Here is a 16,601-nt window from a genome sequence, read left to right on the forward strand (position 1 = left end):
GAGACAGAGTCAGAATTTTTCAGTGATATTCCAGATAACATGTATGAAATTAAACAATGTAATGCAATTAATACTAATCAGGTAGATGTCAGGAAGATAAGCGAATTAGCAGATGAACCAAATGAATTAATAGTTGAACCAGTTAAAAACTTAGAAAACTTAAACATGCAAGTCGAACAAGAAAATGATCCAGAAATCGCTTTAATTAAATCAAAATTACAACAAAATAAACTGTCTAAACATGAGGAGAGACATTACATTGAGTTAGATAACATTATTTATTACATTTCGAACTGTGACGACGAGCCTTCGTTAAGACTTTTTGTCCCTAGGCAATTACAACAAATGATAATAACTAATTATCATAATTTTGGTCATCTAGGAATACAGAGACTTTTTGCAAATATAAAGGTCAAATATTATTGGCGGAATATGTTTAAAGATATAGTTTCAATTGTAGAACAGTGTGTGGCATGTAATAGTAGAAATTTAAAACAAATCAATACCAAACTCATAGAAACAGAAACACCAAAATATCCTTTTCATATCATAGCAATAGACGTATTGGGACCGCTTCAGCTTACTGCATTTAAGAACAGGGTAATTATCTGTTTTTAGATCATTTTACGGGATTTATTGAAGCATTTGCGAGTCCAGATAAGTCAGCTCAATCAGTCGTACATTTCTTCATGACAGAAATTTACAGTAGATACGCTTGTCCCCAAAAGATTGTTACGGATAACGGGTCTGAATTTGTTAATTCATCTTTTACTAATATGTTAGCAGAATTAAATATTAAACACGTACGCTCGACACCATATTCGCCGACTAGCAATGGTGCTTTAGAACGCAGAAATAGAGACATAGTAAATCTTTCATCAAAACTGGTCAACAATAATTCAAGAGAATGGGATATTCATTTAAACTGAACTTTGGCCGCCTTACGATTCTCGGTTTCATACCAGAACAAGCAGAGTCCTTTCTTTAATCTATTTATGAGGGAGCCCCTAATCCCGGTTGACGCCCTTCTGAAGCCTCGAGCAAAATATCACGGCACAGATTATAGTCAAATCATATTAAGTGAAAACCATAGAGCTTTTCTAACAACATACAAAATGTTGAAAAGGAACAAACGAAAACGAGTCGAGAATGCAAATAAAAAACGATTAGACGTTACTTTTCAAGTTAACGATCCGGTTTATTTCAAAAAATTTAAAAGGTCAAGTAAATTAGATTCAAAATGGATTCCCTATTACCGTATTATAGAGCAAATTGCCCCACTCACCTATGTTATAAAAAGTCAATTAGATCAAAAACTACATAAGGTTTATGCAAGACAGATTCGTTAAGTTAATGTTTTAGATTGGGATATTCCTAAAGCTTCAGGCAGAGGATGTGCTTGTCAGTATGTTGTTCCGCCCAAAGACATAACTTCGACCAATGAGAGTAACTCTGATAATAGCTCAGATTCGACGGACGAAAATAATGACGAAAATCAAACATCGCCCGAGGTGTTACGTAGATATAATCATCAACTGGACGATTCAGACGTGTTAGACCATGTTCCTTTGTCACATTTACAAAAACAGTTAAGGCAAGAAAATCAAATGTCAAATTACACGGTCACTTACGTATTCAAACTTATACAGGTAACAAAAGTGATGCTTCTAGCCATAAAATGTCAACAAATAGCTCAGATTCAGACGAAAGTCAAGTACAAACAAGGTCACTCGTTAATAATCGTTACTCTTCGGACACAGAAAGCTATGAATTTATGGTTTCATCTATAAAAACACAAAAGAAAAAACGTTTTCAACACAAACGCCCCAAGCTTAAGTCTTCAGATTCTAAACATCAATCTGTCAATAAGCTTTTAGTTGAATGTTTATCTAAGATACTATAAGTAGATTTTTGTTGTTTGGATCAAAGATAATTTTTTTTATGTTACTTTAAAAAATGCATTCAATTTATTTTTCAGACATGAAGATGTTTCTATTGTTTTGCTTATTTCAATTTGCCTGGGCCATGACTAGTTATGACAACGTTATTTTTTCAAAAGTTAATGAAATCTCTATAACAAAAGCGCATTGGAACGCCATTTTAGTTTATGATACTAAATTATTCAGCACTTATCTCACTCAAATTTCTACTAATGTTGATACAGTTAACAAAACGTTGCTGGAAATGAAAACACATTATTTACAAACTAAAGATGAAGATACTTTTTTGCCTTATTTACAAACAATACATGACATGAATTTAGACATCAATAATCTCCGACTAACATATGATAACGTACTAAATGAATACACAGATTTTTTAAGCCTTCGTGACACTAATAAACAAAAAAGAAGTATTTTTGGCTTAGGGAAAGTATTTCGATTTTTATTTGGTACCGCCGATAATAATGATGTTCAATCGATTAAGAGAAATGTTAATAAATTAGCTTCCACACAAAGAAATATCATGCATATTGTTGAGGATTCGTTATCTATTCTTAATGTTTCTCAGTCACACATTATGGAAAATCATAACAAAATAAATGAAATCATCCAAGCATTGAAATCAGTAGAAACTCAAATACATAAATGGAAGATTGCTTTTGAGAGAAGTCTTAAACACAACAGTCTTTTGTTGCCTTTCACACCTTCACACCTCTGTTCAATTTATACCAAAGTAAATAACAACTTTTTATGGTGCTATGGTGTTGAAATAGGAAGGTGGCGCAACTCACATCTTCCATATGAAGCGCGTAAATGCAATCTTTGTATGTTAAATGAAGTCGGTGATGAATTTCACTGTATGTTAGTGTGTCCTTTTTTCTGTTTTCAAAGAAAGCGATACATCCCAACTTACTTTTTCAGTAGACCAAACGTGTTGAAATTTAAGGAATTATTATCAACAGAAAATTTTGATCTTCTTAAAAATATTGTATTTTTAGCACGTTCTATTATTGAACACTTTAAGACTAATAGCTAGAACAAGACAGGCCTAACGATTTTCTAAGTTAAATCCAAATGAATTCAAGTTCTTCCTCATTTTCATATATTGCTCCCTGACTATCTTAGTAACGAACGATTTAATATTTATAGCCTTTCTTAGCGGTTGTAAATATTTGCAATATCGTAGTATTGTCTATGTACGTGAAAAGCGTGCACCTGTAGTGACGTATTAGTATTTTCTCACGCCACCTGATATTCCTTTGCATTAGTTTTCATTAGTATGTATGATAATTTGATAAATAACTATACAATTTATAGAAGAAATAATAACAAAATGTGTTAATTGTTTTGTTTTTTTTAGTATCATAATGCTCTACTACTCTTTTGTTACACCTTTTCTAGAAGTAAACATATATATTGTATTACATACATTTATGTACATGTACTTACTATTTATCAGTTAATCATAAATGTATATTTGGAAACATAAACAACATTTCAGCAGTTTTGACAATATAATTACTGTCCCCATGTGATGAAAATAAAGTTTAAAGTAGAATTTATATTACGTATCATGTTACCCACTCTTTATTTTATGTTAATCAGTCATATTGTTACTATTGTGACGTGGCTTCTAATAAAAGTGATTGTTGTTGTTGTTGTTGTTAACAATATCACTTTTTTCACTTGAAATGGGATTATTTAGAATAGAAGAAATTAATTAGTGTTTATTTTGCTCTTTTACTAGTAAATACAAAGTAATAAAATATTTTAATAAGGATATTTTAATTTAGGGTAAAGAGTTATTGAGTCTGTTTATCTTAATTTAAGTTTTACTTAAAGTCTTTGGTGCTTTTTATGATGAAAACTATGTTAACATTTGAAGGAATATTGCAGCAAATTATCTTTAGATTTGATAACTTACTTTTTCACAAAAATAAAATATTGTTAATGTAATTTGCAGCTTTATTTTATGAGAAAAATTGATGCTATTTTTAATTTTTATCTAAACCAAAAGTACTGGGTAATGCAGTAGCAGTACCACTTTTTAAGACAGTAATGCAGTACCAGTACCAGTAGTAGCAAAATTTTGTAAGAGTAATTCAGTATCAGTACCAGTACTTGCAAAATCGCTGCAGTACGTACTGCAGTACCAGTACCAGCAATGCAGCTCTGGTTTTATTACAAACAATTGATACTGAAATGAATGTTAAATTGTTAGAACCTGTTTATAACCTGGATGTCTTTCGTGTACGCTTTCGTTTCGTTTTGTTCAGATTATTATGAAAGGTGTAAACATTCTATTTGATCCATTAATCATACTAAATATGTTAACTAAATATATATTTTTCCCACCAAATTGTAACTATATATTACCATTATCCTAAGAATGTAATGTAGCCGTTTTCCATTATGTATTTGTATATGATGTTTCCCGCTATTGTGGGACTTGTGCATTTTGTAAATAAATTGAATTGAAAATTGAATTAAGAATATTCGTGCAAAAATGATAAATTATACATTTCACATCTATGATTATTTTCGCCAGTGTACATTGATATATGCTTGATAATATATATACTACTTCGGCCAGAAAATGCCTTATCACACTATTTATATTTATAATTCTTCACACCTTTGTGTATTGCAATATGATTGATCAAATGACATCGCTGAAATAATGCTTTTATCACAAAAATGACATCTATGTTTTTGTCGCCATCGTGTGTTGTCATATGCCTGATCAAATGGCCTCGTTGAAAAAGTTTTTATCACATATTTTACATTAATGATTCTTCTCGCCAGTGTGTATTATCATATGCCTCATCAAAGTACTTCGTATAAAAAATGTTTTATCACACATTCTACATTATTGATTTTTCTCGCCAGTGTGTATTTTCATATGCCTGGTCATATGACTTCGTAGAAAAAATGCGTTATCACACATTTTACATATATGATTTTTCTCACCAGTGTGTATTGTCATATGTCTGATCAAATTACTTCGTAAAAAAATGCTTTATTACACATTTTACATATATGATTCTTCTCACCAGTGTGTATTGTCATATGATTGTTCAAATCATTTCGTTGTGGAAATGCTTTATCACACACTCTACATTGATGATTCTTCTCGCCAGTGTGTATTTTCATATGCCTGGTCAAAGAACTTCGTTGAGAAAATGCTTTATCACATATTGTACATTTATGATTTTTCTCGTCAGAGTGTATTTTCATATGACTGTTCAAATTACTTCGTAGGGAAAATGTTTTATCACACACTTTACATTTATGATTCTTCTCGCCAGTGTGTATTGTCATATGCTTGTCCAAATAACTTCGTAGAGAAAATGCTTTATCACACACTTCACATTTATGATTCTTCTCGCCAATGTGTATTTTCATATGCGTGATCAGTGTACTTTGTTGAGAAAATGCTTTATAACACACTTCACATTGATGATTCTTCTCGCCAGTGTGTATTGCCATATGCTTGTTCAAATTACTTCGTTGATAAAATGTTTTATCACATATTTTACATTTAACATTTTTCTCGCCAGTGTGTATTTGCACATCTGTGTTCATAAAATTTCGTTCAATAAATGTTTTTCCACAAACATCAAAGATGTATGTCATTTTGCATCAGCTGAATGTCTTATTTCTTTGACCACGACTTCTTAATAGTTTCCCGCAAACTGTGTCTTTAGTTTCCAGCTTGTCAGCTTGTGTTTCCTTGATAAAGAAAAGACCCTGAATTAAAGTAATAATTGACAATATATTTTCCTCTTTGAATTCACCCATATTTATGAATTTTTACAATTTTAACTTTTGCAGACACTAAGTGTCATTAAATTTGCTCAAATACTATATATACAAGCAGCTGTAACTTTATAGAAATGTTTAACACTTGTCATACCTGTAGTGATTTTGCGATCGCATAAATAGAGGGAATTGAAATAGTGTCTACAGATGTAATACTAAATTTATTGAACAAGTTGAATAACGCGGCGCGGAATTAAATAAAACCATTTAATAAAAAGAATATTACGCTGTAATAGCAGATGTCTTTGCATGACCATGTGAAAAAGTGATTGTGTGAGGTTTACCGCAGTTATGTTTGTAGAAGCGGTATGTTACTGACACAAATGATTGGCCTGCTTCTGAAATAAAATTCATATCTGATAATTTTAATTTTAATTGTGCCTTGATTTTAAACTAAATGTGTCTGTATTTCTTACCATCCTTTACTGGTTTTAGATTATCATTATTGTTTAATAGGTTTACTTAATTTATGTTGTACATTATGTCTTATATATATATATGATTATGTTTTATCGGATTTATGTAAAGCACTCTTGAACATTTATTATTTATGAAAAGAGTGCTATAGAAATGTGGTATATAATAATAATTTTAAAATAAATGGCTCTGTGGATGGTTTGCACTTAGTAATTTCACTGCATCTCGCAAATGCGCTAAATGCAAAGAGAAACATGGCTGAGTGGAAGTAGGATTGACTTGTAATCTTTAAAGCTGCTAGCAGCTTGTCCAGAATTGTAGTAGTAATTGGTAGTCGTAGGTCATAAGACGGAGACAAAACGTTGGGTACCTTTGATCAGTGTAGATATCAAAAAGTGTTTAGTGGGGTCATATTCTCCTGAAAGCTTATGGACATAGCTAATGCCTGAAAAGTACAAATACAAATAGACTTTGGAGACATTGCAAGCAATAGGGCAAACTCCAATCTCCACACAGTGATCTCCCCTTAATTCTTCGGCGTAGACAATTCTGCCAAAGGAGGTAATCACTGTGAGGAGTTTGGGCAAACTCCTCTCAGTGATTACCTCCCTTTACATATTGTAAAAGCTAAAAATAATAAAATATCAGAAATTCTGATTTATCGGACCGTGGTGGCAGAGATCTCTGTACTGATAAGGGGAGATCATTGCGTAGGAGATTGGCAATAGGTTTCGTAACCATTTTTCTTTGATAATGAAATTAAATAAAAAGGTGTTTTTTTTTCGTTTTTCCATATTTCACAAAAAACGAAAACATCCTCTTATTATTAAACTCCTGGGCCGTGGTGTATTTGATAAATAGAGAATATTAAATGAGTGTAAATTCAATACTGAATTTATTGCACGAGTTGAATAAAATTATATTACGCGAGCCTCTGGCGAGCATATTATTTTATTCAACGAGTGCAATAAATTCAGTAATGAACTTTTATTATTTAATAATCTATTTATCACACACCAAAAATTAAGACCGTTTAAAGTGAAATAAGAGTCATTTTTCATTGACGCGCCTACAGTATAACGCTAACATTTAGCGCGTCTTTACACTACAGTATGTTTGTATGACGCTAATGACGTCACGTCAAAATATATGCACGGCCGTACATTCTGAACATACTGATATATGCCATGATATCGGAAATAGAGGATATTGAATGAGTGTAAGTTCAATACTGAATTTATTGCACGAGTTGAATAAAATTATATTATGCGAGCCTCTGGCTAGCATAATATTATTTTATTCAACGAGTGCAATACATTCAGTACTGAACTTACACGAATTTAATATTCTATTTACCACATACCCAAAATAAAGACCGTTTAAAGTGAAATAAGACTCATTTTTCATTGACGCGCCTACAGTTTAACGCTAACATTTAGCGCGTCTTTACACTATTAGTTATAAATATTTTTGACAGGTTATAAGGCGAACCCAATAAATTCCGGAGCAGAGCCAGATAAACTTTCTCCATCCACGGCACCAATCTATTATTCTATTTATCCTGTCACCGTTTTTTTTTTTAAAAAATTATTAGGCAAACCACCTTTAATCACACTATCGGAAATGTTTCTATATAAACAAAGAAGGCCCGAAGCGTGCATTATTCTACAACAATGCACTCGCCGTTCTTATTATCTCCCTGTGTATTTTCACATTGAGGGCGCCATTTTGTTTGAAAAAATGTGATAAATAAAAAAAATTTGTTGTCGAATTTTGTTGTGAAAACTGTCTAGAATGAAAGAAAATGGTCTAACTAAGAAAATGAATTCGAACACCAATATTTTTTTTATTCAGTCCTTAACGCTGTACAGACGTTTAAAGTATTGTTTACGTGACGTCACAATGTAGCGCCAAACAGCACGTGCAAAACAATCAAATCAAGTACGCTATTTTAATGTCGCAAACGAGTTAAGTTTTACATTTATTTCACTTTTAATAATTTTTATTTCGCTTGAAAAATTATAGAGTAAAATAAAATAAACAAACAAAGTTTTATCAACGTTTCCAAAATTCGTATTCTACACACAGAAGATTTAACGACAGTTTATATAGAGAATAATAGATTGGTGCCATAGAAGATTTAACGACAGTTTTTATATTTTTTCTTGAAAAGTAGTCCGGCAAACATGCATACCACGTGATCAAGTGCCGTAGATCAGTAAAAATATACGGCACCTTGTTATCGGGCCGAAATTGATACAAGTGACAGGATAAATTCCGATCTTACACTGAACTAAACAAATATCCTCTATATAATTTCACTGAGTGAACACCAGATGCAATATTTTCACGAGTGGCGTAGCCACGAGTGAAAATATAATATCTGGTGTTCACGAATGAAATATATTTCAATCTTATATGTAAAACAAATAAATTTTCTTTTTATTTCATGCTTTTTAAGTGATTGTATACTAAGTATTTTTTACTGATTTTGCCGCGTAACGTCGCGCATTCTCCTTTGTGACGTCATCACATCATGACGTCACATCATTATATATTTTGAAATATAGTTCTGTTAAATTTTGTCTAATTTTGTTACATTTTTCATATGATGTATGGTGACATCGACTTTATTTTCCTAAAGAAGCAAAATTTACGCATGAGAGCATTTATTTCTGCCTGTTATTCCATTTCGTTATGATTTCCTTTTCATCCATTTCGTTATGATTTCCTTTTCATCCGCATTCAGATATAGTCCGGCTACTGTGAAAATTATATTTTATAAATTTCACTTGTGGTTTATCAGAATATAATCATCTGATATATTACAATAAAACACTGGAAAGCATGAAATAAATAGAGGATATTGTACGGCCACCCATACAATTTGACGTGGCGTCACTCGCGTTATACAAACGTAGTGAAACGCGCTAAATGTAAGCTTTAAACTATAGCTACGTCAATGAAAATTGATTTTTTTTTTCTTTTTGAAACAGTTTTACATTGTATTTGTTTGGATAAATTGCATAATTATTATATTCGTGAAGGCTCGATACTAAATATTTTGAAATGGAATAAAAACATCATGCACACCAGAGACTCGCATAATATAATTTTATTCAACTTGTTCAATAAATTTAGTTTTGAACTTTCGCTCATTTGATAACATCCTCTACTTATTTCTATTATATTATAAAGCTTTCCCTTCATTGTACAAATGTATATAATTTTCCCTTTGTCTGTAGGGTCCTTCAAATAGATTTTCTATTTGAGAGACTCTGGTATTTGAAAGACCCTGTTGGCTCTATCTTTTACTGTAATTGAACTCATATATATTAAAGTGACATTATGCCCATCCAAGGGTATATAATGGGTGAACATGTGAATAAATAAATAAGATTTCATTTTGCAATAATTCCTTTTGATTTTATAATTGACTTCGTAAAACAATAAATAACACAGGGATCCTAAGGAATTTTCAGTTAATATCCATTAGAATTTACGTGTACCGTCCAGTTTATAAAAATGTGGGGCAGTCTTTTTATATTTAAGCCAGATTTATAATTTCATCCTAAACATTTTCAAATATCACCTGTTGGTCAAACACCATTTTAACAGTCAATCTTTTGAAATATAAAGTCAATTCAGCTCAACTTGACAATGAAAATATGAGCATAATGTCACTTTAACCTATTACTACACTTTATCCGCGTTTTAATTCAGTTACCTGACCAAATTGATGACGGCGAATATATCAAATATTTTACGTTTTGTTGTCTGATTTTGTTTACTTATTCATCTCTATCAAATCGTCCTTCTGCTTTTGATAAACACAGAAATTTGAAATGAAATGAAACTTCAAACAGTCATTCAGAATAAATGCTTTCTTGTACTCGTATATTGATTAAACATTAATTTTGCAAATCAAATCATTTCTAACGGGATCTCGCAGTAATTACGTCAACTACGGTAACGTAGTATTTAAGTAATAAAAGCATGAACCTCCTCCTCTAGTACATAACAAAACATAACAATGTTCTGAATCAAGGTTAAAGTAAATTATCTTACTTAAAATGATATTATATAATGATTTTGTTTTAAATTATAAAAAATGGGTCAAAGACAGAAAAGGCCGCGTTGGATTTGTATACCAAATATCATGAGGCTGTGATGTTACGAAAACATTTTACCATTGACCATTAATGTCGAAAATTTAACTAAGTCGGTAAACAGAAAGTGGATGAGCGACTGAAAACGAATCCCAATGTATGGGACCACGTGTCAATGCTGTATGCCAAATATATATTAAGAGGCTGTTATAATTAGTTGCTGAGAAAACAGTAATGAAAATTTCCTACCACTAATTATTGATTGTGGAAAATTTAACAAAGTCGGTAAATAGGAAGTGAATGAGCGGCAAACCTGAAATTGATTCCCACGGTACGGATGTTGTATGCCAAATATTAAGAGGCTGTGATAAGTTATTGCTGAGAAAACGAGTACAAAATGTTTTTCAAGCATATACAATATACCTGTACAATGTTTGCACCTGTGCAACCCGGCCAATAAAATATATAACTGCTTTGTTGTATATGCAAGTGTTAATGTAACTTTATTTCAATTAAAGCTCTGTTCTGTAATTGGAAAAAAATCATTAATCTTGAACTTGTGTTCATTGATGTTCGAGTGAATTAATCTAAATCTAGTCTTCAATTATCCGACCAATGTTAGCGAAAATCTAAAATAAAAGTTTTAACAAATATTACCTTTACAATTCTTACAGTGTCGACTCTGTCTTATAACGTATACCTGAAATAAATTTATGACGTAGTTGGTATACCCATATAAAGTATTTCACGGCATGTAAATACGAAAGCAGTGTCAATACTTTTGAAATGATAATGATGTGTAGAAAACATTAGTTTGTTCTTTTGTCCAGTTTCCTTAAATCACGGTCTTCTATTATAAGAATGAAAATGTTAATTAGGAGGTCTGATATTGCCCCCGGTTCAATTAAGTCAATAATTACGGCATTGTATTGACACCAGGAAGTATACTGTAAAAAAGTTGACATTGTGTTAATATCTATGGTTGAAAGATTAAAATCAACTCAGATAATTACCAGGATATTGATATTTAATTAGCTAAAGATATTTATCTTAGAATATCTATTTATTCATACTTAATTTTAGTCACATTCGTACACATAAATTGTTATATAATACTTTTATACAAAAATTTACATAAAACAGGCATACGACCATTCTATTTAAGAATTTCAAGAGACATATTATATCAATGAAAATCATATTCAAGACCATTACATTTCGAGTAAAATCAAACCGTACAATTACAATGTATATAAACAGAATATTAATTAAAAGTGTGTATAAACCATCTATCGCTTACTGTAAATCGAAGCCCTAACGCGCGTATAAAAACATTTTAAAAGATCGTGTATTAAATAAAGTTCAATCTTAATGCAATCATTAAAGTTACATTTTTTATGTAACTTAATACTTATTGTAATTGCAACAGGGTATATTGGCGAGAAATCAAAAGGTAATATGATCATTATCATGAGTTTTCATGTCAGCATTTATTAACAGCCGTTTCCTAATTATCTCTTAAAATTACCGTTTATCTTTCTTAGAATAGAATATACAAAATAATTTATATTTGGTCATTCTGCATCATCAGTATACTATATCTATCATTTGATATGTAAACTCATATTTAATTAAGTAAATTTATTTTATGCTTTTCAGTGGATTACTGATTTATCCGTGAAAATTATATTTGATAATTTCACAGTGAAAATTATCAAAATATAATTTCACACTTTTCAATGACGAAACTACTTTTTTAAGATTTTCCCCATGTGATACCTCATTTTTATTTTTGCTGACAATTCTGACAATGTCAGGCTGTGTAAAGAAAAAGCAAAACTGAAATTGATAAATAACTTATGTCAAAAGTAATAAAAAGATGAAAACTTACTTCTATTCATTCAAATTCCAATCACCAAATTTCGTCTCTAAATTTTTTGTTTCTTTTTACAGTCTGAAAAAAATACATTTCTTCCCCATGCAAAACTGCTCTTGATGACATTTGGGCATATTAAAGTATCCTACGAGCAATAACTGCCGTATGCTTTATGAAAAATTGAAAAGCAATGACAGCCATCACTCGAAAAATAAGTAAAACAACCCAGCGTTCGTGAGCAAGTTTTCCATATTCCTAGCTCTTTTTTTGAATGTTTTCACATCTGTCAACACTTATTTTTTGTCTGTTACAATCCTCAAATAAGTTTTCTTTCTTTTAAAAAGGTGTATGACTAACAAATCTAAATTATATCCCTCTGAATCTTACACAATTATTTTCCTCCCATGAAATACACAACTTTAAAAAATGGCTGCCGCTTACATTTTACAAAGCCAGGTCTAATATAAATTCGCAGTAAATAACAGAAATATGGATGGATGGTTGGACTTTTTCTCCTAAAAGAATTGTTTGTTTTTATTATTAAAACAAGCGATCATTCATATTTTTTTTTCAATAAAATGAATAAATATCACCGTCATTTAACGTTGATTGGCGGACTTATTTTTCAGCTCAAGACTTCTTGTTTTTAATGAGAAATTCCGACTAAATGGGGCTCTCAAATATCCTCTATGTCATTGCTTTTAAAAATACAATAACTTTATATTAGATATATGTAACCGTCGTTCTAAAATATGACTTTTATACATTCTAACACGACCAAAATTTCAACTCATGGAATATAAGGACCGGAAGTGTATGTTATTATGCAATTAAATCACATTTGACATTATATTAAGACATTTGACGTAAACATTATACATGTGACGTAACCACTAAAAATGCGACGCGCTGAAAATAAATTCGGAAACAAATTAGTCGCAATAGCCTTAATGTCTTGTTAGAATAAAAATAATATAAAAAAAAGAATATCCAAATCCGTGATTTTATCGCTTGATGAAATAATGCGACGCGCTGAAAATATGTATGCATGGAAACAAATCAGTCGCAATTTAGCTTAATATCAGTAACGGCATTCATTTGTTAACTAATGTTGTGTTAGAATCAAAATAAAATATGTAAATCGGTGTTTTTTTATCCCTTGATAAAATCGCTGTTTGTCGTTCGGACGCGCATCATAATACCACTCATGCTACGCCCTCGTGATATAATTCCTTACATCCGAACTTCAAACAGTGATTTTATTGAGCGATATATTATTTCATAAAAACATCTTTTATGTGGAATGCGTCGGAAAACCTGACTTAAGAATTAGGATCCAATTTTCTTAACTAACCATCCCGAAATGACCATAGAGATCAGAAAATCATTTTGTTAAATCTATTTACTTTTACACAAATGAATACAATAACTGTGGGTTTTTTATTATTATTTTAGTCGTCATATGGTTTAAAACCATCTCTTTTATTATGTATATAATATATTATAATTTATACAAGTTGCCACTTGGATATATGGAGGAAAAGAACCTAAACGAGATAAGTATGACACTTCAAATTACATCAGCCGTTCAACATTGATGCGAGGTGATGTGAACCAGTCCACCTTCGTGGGGCCTGTTTTCCCTTTATTCACTTCTTGTTTTATACACTATTGTAACAAAATGTGGTTCATCATAGTGGTTGTCTTGATTTCAGTGACTAAATTATTTACTGCATTGTAATTGATTTCTCGGTATTTCTTGAATTTATTCTCAGATGTCATGTGAATAGTTGTTGAAATACGTTTCCTTATTCCATATTCGATGTCTCTACATCCATAACTTTTCTCTTCAGTATGTGTTGCAAGATGTAAAGTAAGAAAGCATATATGAGAAATGCTTCATTGCATAACTCACATTTTTATTTCTTCTCTCCAGTGTGAATTGTCTTATGTACCTTTAGAACAAAGTTGTCAACAAATGGTTTATTACATATTTCACAACTGAATTTATTCTCACCATTGTGAATTGTTAAATGTCTTCGAAGTTGAATACTATGTGAAAACACCTGATGGCAAGTTTCACATCTATATCTCTTCGCACCAGTCTGAATTATCATATGTTGTTTTAAAGCATACTTGTCTAAAAATGATTTATGACATATATCACAATACTGAATTTAATCTGACCATTGTGAATTGTCAAATGTTTATATTAGCATTTAGCCTTTTGTATGTAAAGTATTATCTGCTTCATGTAGCGGCTGTAGAACGTTGTGTTAATTATTTCTATCCCTTTAATTATAAAAGATTGTGATAAAGTTACAGTGCAGAAAATGATTTTGTCTTGAACTCAGTACATCATTATACATAGCATTACATTTCCTCACCAATCTCAATTGTCGTATAGTATGTATGTCAACTTTTCAAATACAAATTTTTTATAAAAAAATCGCAAAATCGTGAGTTGTCATATGTGTCTGAGGGTCAAATTTTCGAGAATTCGACTTCATTGTTATTGCCAGTGAATATTATCATATGTCTGATAATATAACATCATTCAATGCCACGATTTCTTCAAACATCGAATCTATGTTCCTTCCCGCGAGTATAAATTGACATTTGTATTTTGAGTATTTTTGTCGACTGATAGTTTATCTAATATTTCACAAAATTATGTAAGTGGTCACATCAGTATGAATGATGACTTACGAATAATGTACATTTGAAGGTCATTTTTTATATAAATATCGCAAATTAGCATCCATATTTCATCTCTATAGTGTGTATTAACATAATGTGTAATTAAGCTACTTCTTCAAAAAATAAATTGTCACTCAATTCATATTCATGTTTTGATCACTATAAATCTGTAATATCATTATTTTGTTTGTTCAAAGAACCTCAATGAGAAACGCTGAATTGCACAAACCACAATAATGTTCTCTTTTACCAGCATTTTGCTTTACATGTATGTGTGATGAAACTACCTCAAGTACAAAACGCTATATCACACATTTCACAATTGTGTTACTCTCGCCAGCATGTTTTGCCGTATATGTGAGAAAAGATAACAAAATAAGAAAATACATTATCACAGATGTCCTTTATTTATTTTTACCTCGCTAGTATGTATGAAGTTTAAAGACCATAGCAATTATTTTTTTTTACCAGCATTTTTGCCATGCATGCATGTGTGATGAAACTACCTCGAGTAGTAAACACTATATAACACATTTCACAATATTGTTTCTTCTCGCCAGCACGTTTTGTCATATATGTGAGATAAGATAACTGTAATGAGAAAATACATTATCACAGATGTCCTTTATTTTATTTTTCCTCGCTAGTGTGTATGTTCATATGTGTCTTCAGTGTTCCTCGTTGAGAAAATGCTTTATCACAAACTTTACATTTATGTTTCTTCTCACCAGTGTGTATTGTCATATGCTGGTTCAAACTACTTCGTTGAGAAAATGCTTTATCACACACTTCACATTTATGATCCTTCTCGCCAGTATGTATTGTCATATGCTTGATCAAATAACTTCGTAGAGAAAATGATTTCTGACACATTTGACATTTATGACTCTTCTCGCCAGTGTGTATTGCAATTGTCATATGCTGGTTCAAACTATTTCGTTGAGAAAATGCTTTATCACACACTTCACATCTATGATCCTTCTCGCCAGTATGTATTGTCATATGCTTGATCAAATTACTTTGATGAGAAAATGCCCTATCACAAACTTTACATTTATGATTCTTCTCCCCAGTGTGCATTGTCATGTGCTTGTTCAAATTGCCCCGTTGAGAAAATGCTTTATCACACACTTTACACTTATGATTCTTCTCGCCAGTGTGTATTGCCATATGCTGGATCAAATGACTTCGTAGAGAAAATGATTTCTCACACACTGTGCACTTATGATTCTTCTCGCCAGTGTGTATTGTCATATGCGTGATCAAATGACTTCGAAGAGAAAATGATTGATCACACACTGTACATTTATGATTCTTCTCGCCAGTATGTATGGGCATGTGCTTTTTCAAATTCCTTCGTTGAGAAAATGCTTTATCACACATATTATATTTATGATATTTTTCACCAGGTTGTATTGCCATATGCATGTTCAAATTTCTTCGTAGAGAAAATGCTTTATCACACACTTTACATTTATGATTTTTCTCGCCAGTGTGTATTTGCATATATGTATTCAGAAAACCTCGTTGATTATATGTGTTATCACTTCACATCTATGTGTCATTTTACATCAGTTGAGGGTCTTATTTCTGTGAACACGGCTTTTTGATAGTTTCCTACAAAGTGTTTCTTTCCTTTCCAGCTTGTGTCAGCTTGTACTTCCTTGATAGAGAAAAGACCCTGATTAAAAGTAATAATTGACAAATATATTTACCCTCAAATTACATATATTA

General features: G+C 31.2%; 1 protein-coding gene across 1 annotated transcript; it reads right to left on the reverse strand.

Moving 5' to 3' along the window:
* Positions 1-14,871: 14,871 nt before the first annotated feature.
* On the reverse strand, positions 14,872-16,526 carry LOC132753153 (zinc finger protein 665-like). The gene has a single exon (XM_060743595.1). It carries the CDS (start codon positions 16,371-16,373, stop codon positions 15,498-15,500), a length of 876 nt encoding a protein of 291 aa, XP_060599578.1. The 5' UTR covers positions 16,374-16,526; the 3' UTR covers positions 14,872-15,497.
* Between the last annotated feature and the right edge of the window lie 75 nt (positions 16,527-16,601).

The sequence above is a fragment of the Ruditapes philippinarum genome, unplaced genomic scaffold (assembly GCF_026571515.1).
Source record: "Ruditapes philippinarum isolate M1 unplaced genomic scaffold, ASM2657151v2 ctg7801_1_1_1_1, whole genome shotgun sequence".
NCBI lineage: Eukaryota > Metazoa > Mollusca > Bivalvia > Venerida > Veneridae > Ruditapes > Ruditapes philippinarum.